Genomic DNA, 9,708 nt, shown 5'->3' on the forward strand with positions numbered 1-9,708 from the left:
CTTTGAAATAAAGCAAGTCTTTATAAAAGAAGAATCTAAACAAAGCAATAGCTTGTGGGGACAAAGGACAGGATTAACTATGCTTACATCTGTATTTTTCTTTTTTTAACTTTTATTTTCATTTATTTAAAAGGCAGAGCAGCAGAGAGGTGAGGAGAGAGAGAGATCTCTCACTCTTCTGTTTATTCCCCCCGGAGCTACAACAGCCAGTGGAAACTGGCAGCAAGACCCAAGTCCTTGAGTCATTGTCTATTGCCTTACAGGACACACATTAGCAAGAAGCTTGATTGACAGAGGAGGAGCCGCGACTTGAACCAGGCACTCTAATACATGTCCCAAGCAGCACCACAATGCCCACCTGCCACGTTTCTTTCTGGCGTTGGCAAGCTCCCTGGGGGATGGAATCAAATGTGTTTCTTCATTTCCAGAGGATAGTTCCTCACAGGCACCTGGCAACAGTTGGAACAATAGCAAGAAAAGCCTGAAGGGGAAAAGAGAAGAGGTTGGACGCAGAGGGGGAAGTTGGAGCAAGCAGCCGTGCCTGGCTGAGCTTCCTCCCTTGGCCCTGGCTATCCTGCTTAAAGGGCATTTAAACAGCATGCTTCAGTGTGAGTGTTAGGGCACACGGCCAGATGCCAACCGGGTGCCCGCATCCTACTGGGCACCTGGATTCCAGTCCCAGGCTTGCTGTCTGACTCCAGCTTCCTCCCCATGTGTACCCCGGGCAGCAGCATGATGGCCCACACACTTGGACCCCTGCCACCCACCTGGGAGACCTAAGGTCAAGTTTCTGGCTTCTGGATTCAGCCTGGTACAGCCCTGGGTGTCCTGGGCACTGGAGGGATGGCGGGAAATCATTTTCTGCCTTTCAACGCACTAGGTCTGATCCATCTGGCCTTCTCTCTGTTTGCTGGTATAGAAGACCTGGTCTGCAAACTCCTCCTGCTGAGTGCACTCCAGCGTGAGGCAGACAGAGCCCAGCCAGTGCCTTCCCGCACAGCACAGATGCAAACACTTCCTGGGGACCCCACCCACGGGTGTGTCCATCCAGCTCTGGTGACACCCACATGTGTGTGTCCTTGGGCACTTTTACTCAGCCCCAGTTTGTGCCAAACACAATTCCTCACATCAGGCTTTTTTAAAAAGCTGTCTTAAGACTTCCTCTTTTTTGCTTTTCATGAGGCATGTCAGAGGAAAGGCTGAGGTCACGGGGACTTCATTCCAGAGTTTGTGTTGAACTCCGAGTAACCATGGCATTGCGGGGGGCTGAGGAGTCCATCCAGGCCAACTGAGTCATGTCCTACAGGGACAGCTCCAGGGCAGAAAGAAAATGGCAGGGAAGAAAGCAGCCCAGGGCAGGCACAAGAGTGTCCCGATGAGACAGAGGTGGGTGTGCCCCTGAGTGGTAAGAATATTGGCACCAGCTCTCACCTGTGACCTTTCTTTCCTCACATCCTTGGTGAGCCCTGCTCAGACAACTAAAACCCACACTTGCTCTAAACTCACTAGTGGATTTTTTTTTAATTAATTTATTTGAAAGGCAGAGCAACAAAGAGTGAAAGAGAGGGACAGAGAAAGCTTCCAACTTCTAATTCAACAATAGCCAGGGCTGTGCCAAGCTGAAGCCAGGAGTCTCCCCCATGAGTGCACAGGCCCTTAGACTTAGGCCGTCTTCTGCTGCTTTCCCAGGTGTAATGGCAGGAAGCTGGATTGGAAGCAGAGCAGCTAGGATTCCAGTAAGAGCTCAAATATGGGATCCTGCGTCACAACAGGTGGCTTCACCCAGTGCACTACAACACTGGAGTCTTTAATAGACTCTCCTGGTCCAGGTCCATGGACCCACCTGCACCAAGGGGTGGAGGTTGGGTCCAAGAGTCCCACAGAAGGGTGGGGAGCTGGTGGGGAGCTGGTGGGGTCCAGGCCATCTAGCCTGGGTCCTTGGGCCTACCTGTGCAGTCAGTGCTGAATCTGTGAGCCCCAGGGGCGGGGGGGGGGGGGCGGGTGTTGGCTGAGCCTGGATCACCTGGCCCAAGTCCTAGGGCCACCCACTTGCGTGGTGAGTGTCAGATCTATGAGTCCTGAGGCCTGGGAGTCCAGAGGTGCCTGGGTCATCTGTTCCAGGACTTCCAGCCCACCTGTGAAGTGGGTACTGGATCCATGAGCCCCAGGGGTAGGGGTTTGGAGGGCTTGGGTCTCCTGGCCCAAGTCCCTGGGCCCACCTGCATAGTAGATGCTGGGTCTACGAGTCCCAGGAGAGGTTGGTGAGGTGAGTTTGGCAGGTTCCGGTTTGCATTGTCCAGATCTTGGGGCCTGCCTGCATGGTAGGTGCTGGGTCTGAGAGCCCCAGGAGTGGGAGATCTGGTAGGGTCTGGGTCTTCTGGCCCAAGCCTTTGCGCCCACCTGTATGGTAGATGTTGGGTCCATGAGTCCTCAGGACGGGAGTGGAGGGTAGGCATGGGGTAGGGGTCACCTAGCCTGGGTCCTTGGGCTCACCTGCACACTTGGGGGCTGAATCTATGAACCCCAGAGATGGGGAGGTCCAGAGGGGCTTGGGACACCTGGCCTGGGTTCTTGGGCCTACCTTCATGGTGGGCACCGAGTCTATGAGCCCCAGGGTTGAGGGTCTAGCAGGGCCTGGGTTGCCTGGCCCAGGATCCATGGGCCCACACCTGTGAGAGCTGGTCCTCCTCAGTGTAATGGATGGAGTGCTGGATGACAGATCATAGTGAACATAGAGGATATGGTAGCCCATTCAAGCCTGCAGAGGACATCTGGTGCCATAGCAGAGAATGGAGAACAAAACATATGGACAACTACCCCAGTCAAACAATGACAGCAAATATCTGAGCAAAAGGAGACTCTAAGGTCGACTGTGTCAGCCAATGGACATTGGAAGGGTTTCCTCATCCATAGATTGGTGAGATCAACAGCATTTCAGAACTATCTCATCCACATGGGCAGAACCCTCAGATCATGTGCAACATTGTGACCCTGGGTTAATATCACGTGGCCACTCCCCATCCTTAGGTACTGGGATGATTGGCAGGCTAGGTATGGCTTTTCCTGTTATCTCCTCCTCCCCCCCCAGAAATGGGAAGCAGAAATACAAAGTTTGGAAACAATGATCACACCCACTTCTCCCTAACCCTGGATCCTTCTACCCTGATCAACTACGTAAACATTATCTTAGATAACAAAAAATTTCATTTAAGAAAAGATCTTTTTTAGTTGAGTGGCATAGTTACAGAGAAACAGAAAAATCTTCCATCTGCTGGTTCACTCCCAATAAGGTCAAAATGGCGAGGGCTGGACCAAGCAGAAGCCGGGAACCAGAAGCTTTTTCTCGGTTTCCCATGTGGGTACAGGGACCAAGGACCTGTACATCCTCCACTCTTTCCCAGGCACACTAGCAGAGAACTGGACCAGAAGTTGAGAAGCTCAGTTTATCCTTGCCTGGGACTTGCTTCCCCTGGGACACCACACCATGCTTTCCTCCATACCCCTCCCCTGGGATGCCCTGCCATGCCTTCCTCTACCTCCCCTCCCACCCCAGGACACCACACCATGCTTTCCTCCATACCCCTCCCCTGGGATGCCCTGCCATGCCTTCCTCTACCTCCCCTCCCACCCCAGGACACCACACCATGCTTTCCTCCACTCCCAGAAGATCCTTTCCAACCCTGGAGCCCCTGGTCATGCCCCTGTGCCCATTCTCACCTCTTATCTAAGATCTGAATTTACTAATGTCCTGGATGCCCTGCTTTCCATAGCTCCCTCTCCCAGGTCACCCCTCCTCTAATCGAGTGACCCGCTCCTCTCCCCGGGCACCTGCTCACTCCCTGGCACATGTGCAGGCCTGCTCTGACTACCTCTGAGAAATTCCTGACCTGGCTTCTGCCTGTTTCTAGCAAGACCTCTGAGCCATGTTACAGCTACAACTCAGTTTTACTTCTTACTAGTCCACCATTTTATTGAGTTTTTGATTGACATGAAATAATGGTGCCTGGCTACGGGACACTGGTGCTGCCCCAACAGTTTGTGTTCATCAAATCGGGATCAACAAATAGCATCTCCTTGTGGACTCTTACCCACCAACTGGCACCCTGAGGACCACACCTAGAAGGCTGCTGGACTTGTTAACTTCTGTGCTCAAAAACCGTGCCCTCACACTACAACAGGAAGATAATGATATTCATCAAGCAATTACCATATGCCTGGTACTGTTGCAACTGGATGTTTTCATACCAATGCTTAATAATGCGACTTTCCCAAATCCCAGGAGCGTGTACACAGCCTTGTGAACCTTCTCCCTTTAACGGGTGAAACAATGGTGGCATTCAGATTCAAACTGGATTGTCAGGGACCTCACCCGCAAGAAACCTTAAAGGTGGGGTCCACCCAGGAGGAGTCAGGATGAGAGCCCGCCCGCCTGTCCACCCACTCAGAGGACACTCCATCTTCTGCTGTGACTACAGTCCTCCCAAGGGTTGGCGGGAAGAGAGTAATGACCAGAAGCACTTTGCAAACTGACCAAAGGACAGAGATGAGAAAGCTTGTCCTGGGCTTTCCCATTCACCTCCTGTCATGCCCACATTGACCCCTGGCCCTCTGTCTTCCCCCAGGGACCCAGTTTCTCCTGCACCTGCAGAGAGTCCAAGCTGCAGACTCGCTCCTGCAGGAAAAACCTTGCTCTTTCATGAACCAGCCCACATTGTCTGCCTTTCCCATGTCCCTTCTGTGCCCCTGGTTAGGACATGGGCACCCCCTTCCTCTCTCCCTCCCTTCCTTCTGGGGTACTCAGGACACAACTTCCTTCCAGCAATAGGCCATGTCAGCTTTGCCCAGAAAATATGCCCCACCCCAGTGCCTCTCTGGTTCTCCAACCTCTCCTGCCCTTGTACTTCCTTCCCGGGTCCAAGCTACACCCTTGTTGGCCTGGGTTATGCCAGCACTCCAAGACAGCTTCTCTGCATGCCTGGTTCCTGGTCCACCTGCCAGAGTGCCCCTTCCAGCCATAAACCTGACCTTCCTCTCCCTCCTCTGTCTCCCAGCCTTCTTAAAATAAATCGTCAAGTGCTTGCCACAGTCCTCTCCCCAGCTCCTGGCTGCCGCCTTGGCTTTGTTTCCGGCCTTCCCCCTTGCTATTGCCCATGCATTCTGCCTTCCTGTTGTTCCTTATGCACACACCTTTATCCCACCTTTGCCTGTGCTGTTCCCTCTGTTGCGGCGGCCTCCTGGCTGTGGGTACCATAGTTCACTCATCTACCTCCAGCAGCCTCTTGTTTGGAAAAGTCTCTGTAATAACCTTGGCAATCTCTTCATGCTTTCTCTCTTCCCTTATCCTGCTTATGGCTTCTTAAGAGGCTTCCCTACTCAATGTATGACCTTTCATGGGCTGAGTTGTCACACTGAGTTGTGAGCCGCCACCAGAATACAAGTTAGACAAGGGCAGAGTCCCTGTTTTGCTTCCTCCCTGCAGCAGCACCTGGCACCTGCAGGTGCTCCAAGGCTGTTTCCTGAGAGAAGGAAAGGACACCTCTCCCCACAGCACAGACATGTTTCCATCTTCCTCTGAACATACCCTCTGCAGGCCCCTACAGCCCTCCTGGCCTTCCCTCCCTCTGGGAGTATAGTATTGACTCTAAACACATTTTCTGAGGGCAGGACCTGGACTCCTACAGAGAGGCTCAGAAGGCAACGATGCAATGACCTGGCATCATCATGCCTCATAGGAATCTGCCAGGATCCTGAAGTGATGACTGAGTTCTGTGTGGTTGAGTTCTAATCTGGCGAAAGTTGGAGTGTAGGAAATCAATCTGACTTTTGGATTGAAATGCTATGTGCTTTTCCCTGCACTCGTGGTTCCTAGGGTGCCTGGCTTCCCTAAACCCATCGGGTGACTACATTCTCCTTCTCCTGTAGTAGCCCAGGTCAGGAGGTGCCATGTCCCAGGAGAGCTGCCAGGATGGTGGCAGAGGGGCTGTTGGGCAGGGGATGTGAGGATGCTGTCTGGAGGTCACTGGAGCTGTCTCCATGTGTTGGCAGCATTACAGGACGAGAGAGGGACAAAGGTTCTGACTCCATCCGAAGTCCCTGGAGCTGCTCCCCTCTTTGCAGGGCACAGCCACTTGGGAGATCACGGAGAGAACAGTCATGAGCCAAAGCTCCTTGAGAGATCACTTCTCGGTAGAAGACACCAGAGGGGCTCAGCTGAGTCAAGCCTTCATGTCCACCTGCATCTCACGGGTACCCAGTCACCTCCATGTCATCAGGACAACTACAGCATTAGGGAGTCTAACAGAAAGGAAGCATTATGTATCTTGGCAGGTCACAACTATTACTTCTGGCTTTAGGTTGTTAACCGCACCACCCAAACCTGTGTTGAAACTGGCAGAGGGCATCCCGCCAGGGTCACAGTCAGCACTCAGAGAGCAGGCGCACATAACCTTGACTTCTGACCCTGCTTGCTACTAGGCTTCCTCCCAACCTGGGCCCTATACACTCATTTCTAATTTCTTTTTTTCAAAGGACTTCTTTAAGAATGTTGACAGAGTTACAGAGACAGAGGGCAGATCTTTCATTTGCTATTTTACTCTCCAAATGGCCAGTGCTGGGGCAGGTAGGCAAGAGTTTTAACCAGGTTTTCCATGTGGGTGTCATGGGGACCAAACGCCAAGGTCGTCTTCCATTGCTATTATTCAGGCCGTTAGCAGGGAACTTGATTGGAAGTAGAGCATCCAGGGCACGAACCAGCATCCACATAGGATGCTGGCATTGCAGGGGTGGCTCTACCTGTTACCTGATCAGTGCCAGACCCCTGTACACTCATTCCTCTAAGTCTCAGGTATGTGTAACTTGACCAGCCCATGGTGTTCTCAAGATTGCCTATCTCATGATGAGAACTTCTTGGGGTACTGACTTCTACACTCAATATTTCCCCTTAGGGATCTAGACTCAGTATACCTTTGATATAGTGCCTGAGTCCTACAAGCAAAAGTGTCTGCTGGGCCTGAATCACTCCCTCCCACGCTCACTGCTCCAGTTCCAGCTGGATCTGCCTCAACTCTTCCCTTGCTATTTACTGTTGAGAATCATAACTCCTTGGCTCCCTGCATGTTAAAGACCAAATGGATCCAAGACTTCAGTTCATAGCACCAGAAACCAACCCCAGGCCCTCTCCAAGGCTGGGCATACCTTCATGAAGAACATCCTCCTACCCTTCTTGCCTTGATCGCTCCCAGCTGCTGGCAGTGGAGCAGCCTCTGAGGCCAGTGCTAGATCAGGAATGCTGCTGGGCCCAGCCTCCGACGTGTCTGCCAGCTGCACAGATGAGTGGAAAATTCCCTCTTTGCCCTGTCCCAGCGAAATCTCTAAGGGATCAGGGTATCTCTCATCAGGGCTAGAGCCATCGTCACTGGTCTTAGCATTACAGAGGATCAGGGAGCGGGAAATGGACCGGAATTTGGCGGACTTTTTGCTCTTCCCGGCACGGCTGTGTGGCTCCATCCTCAGAGAGGAAGTCAAGCTGCCTTTCTTCCTTTCCTGCTCTCGGGCCCGTGGCTGACGGGTGGTGATTGCACTGGGCTTAGCTGCCACTTCGTGAGTCCCTGGAGAAAAGAGGAAACGTGAAGAAGCAATGTGACTGGTTGCTAACACGGGGCACTGGAACTGAGCCGCCAAAGGGCAAGTGGTCCGGTAGAATCTTTGGCCCTTCCAGCTAGCCAGTCAAAGGGACTTGGTTAGTCCCAACGGTTCATGCTTCCCCTGCAACTACTAGCCTTATGGAGACCTAGTCCTAGGATGTGTCAACTAACCTGGTGCCAGCAGAAGAGCCAGCAGTCAGAGTCATGTGAAAGGGAACTCAGGGACCAACCACACAGAGTCTAGTGCTATAGAGGTTCTTCAACTTGGGAACTAATCAAACAGAAGTTTACATGAAGCTCCACCTCCCCCAGGAGAGGGTAAAGGACTGAAACCTGCCTGCCAGGCACCTAGTTACTGCCTTTGGGAATTCTCATAGCAGCTCCCAAAAAACCCCAGAACCCAGGAAGCCCTACCAGAAATCCCATGATGTCCCATATGCTTCATTCACAGCCCAGGAAGCCTGGGGGAAGGGCTTTGTGGGAGATTTTTCCCCAACACCAACCTGCCAGGATTGATGTGAGTAGAAGAGAAGATACCATTAAACTCAGCACCCACCATGCTCGTGGCACCCCAGCCAGGTCTAAGAACCTGCGCTCCATTGCATATCCCCTTGGCCCAAACTTTGCTTCTGATGGCTCAAAGCCTGGCTTCCCATTTCAAGGCACCAGCATCGCTCTCACTGCCACCTACTCCACTGTAGCCATGGGTGAGCCAAGAGGTACCTCCTCCTTGGGTTGAGCTTCCCTGAGTCAGGTGGCCTAAGAGGCTCCAAGGCTGTATACAATGAAGTTGTGACTCAGACCCAAGCCACAAGGCACCATCTGTTGCTACAGCAACCATCCATGGGCCGCTCTTAGCTCACTGATCTCTCTGCTTGTACAGCAGAAACCATACAAGGGTTCACGCGAGGGAAAACCTTTCATGCAGCCCCCATGTAAAGAAGGTCTTCTTGAAAGGAGACTGTGTCTTCCACAAGTTATACCAAAGACATTGCTCTCCCTATTAGTCCAACAATGTTTTCAGAGTGTCTACCAACCGTCTCTAGAACTGGAGAGCAACTGTGAATGAGTGAACATCAGAACTGCCCGACAAGTTGCTGGATGCTTTAGCATAGATCAACTCAGCACCCTCTCTCCTGCACTCTTAGTCTCTATGTCTAACCACAGATGGATCCAACTCACTCCTGACATCCATGCTTGATGGCAGGTTTCCGGGAGCTGCTAGAGACACTCTGGCTCCTGAGCAGATCTGCACCTCTAGAAACACCCCCAGACTCCACCTGGGCTTCCACCAGTGTCCCACCAAGAGGCATCTTCCCTGAGTAGCTCAAGCCCAAATTGTGAACCACAACTATTTCAAAACTTCTCTGTAGGCCACCAGAGGGAACAATGAGGAGCAGAGTTGCAATGTGATCCAGCAATCCCCTTACTGGGCATATATCCCAAAGACTTGAGCACATTCCATGGAAGCGATTACCTGCATCTTCATGTTTCTAGCAGCACTGTTGACAGGAGCCAAAATTTGGAATGAATCAGGGTGTCCACTATGAGATAAATGGGTAGAGAAAACATGGTGCATTTATGCACAATGAACTATTATTCGGGTATTAAAAAAAACATGAATGAAATCCCATCATTTGCAGCAAAATGGGCCCAACGGGAGGATGCCATTCTCAGTGAAAAAAAAGTCAAATGCAGACAGAGAAGGGAGGGAGTAAGCAGATATCATTATGTTCTTACAATTGTATCTACAATGGAATCGCATTAAATCTGTTTTTTAAAAACTAATTGTTTTTTTTAACTAACTAAAAATTAAAACAAATCAAGCAAAAACCTTCACTTTAGAGTGAAAGACCTTGCTCCAGTGGCATTGCCATTGAATTCTCATGCAGTCTGTTGAAGGCTATCAAGGCTGTAAGAAGGCTACCCTGTCTTACAGGAGAGTTGGTGGAGGCATAGAGAGGTAGAAACACTGCCTGGCTCACACAGCCCAGCTGGGACTTGATGAAACTAGGACTTGAGCCACACAGTTGGACACTGGACCCTTCACCCTGACTCTACATGG

General features: G+C 51.6%; 1 protein-coding gene across 2 annotated transcripts in view; it reads right to left on the minus strand.

The window, feature by feature from the left end:
* The window catches only part of IL16 (interleukin 16), an 81,021-nt gene extending 73,414 nt beyond the window's left edge, over window positions 1–7,607 (minus strand). For both annotated transcript variants that reach the window (XM_004594666.3, XM_058665544.1), the window contains exon 1: window positions 7,195–7,607. In XM_004594666.3, the coding sequence (XP_004594723.2) occupies window positions 7,195–7,506 (312 nt within the window). In that variant the 5' untranslated portion in view covers window positions 7,507–7,607. The remainder of the gene's footprint in view (window positions 1–7,194) is intronic.
* Between the last annotated feature and the right edge of the window lie 2,101 nt (window positions 7,608–9,708).

Source organism: Ochotona princeps, chromosome 6 (genome assembly GCF_030435755.1).
Source record: "Ochotona princeps isolate mOchPri1 chromosome 6, mOchPri1.hap1, whole genome shotgun sequence".
Taxonomy (NCBI): Eukaryota; Metazoa; Chordata; class Mammalia; order Lagomorpha; family Ochotonidae; genus Ochotona; species Ochotona princeps.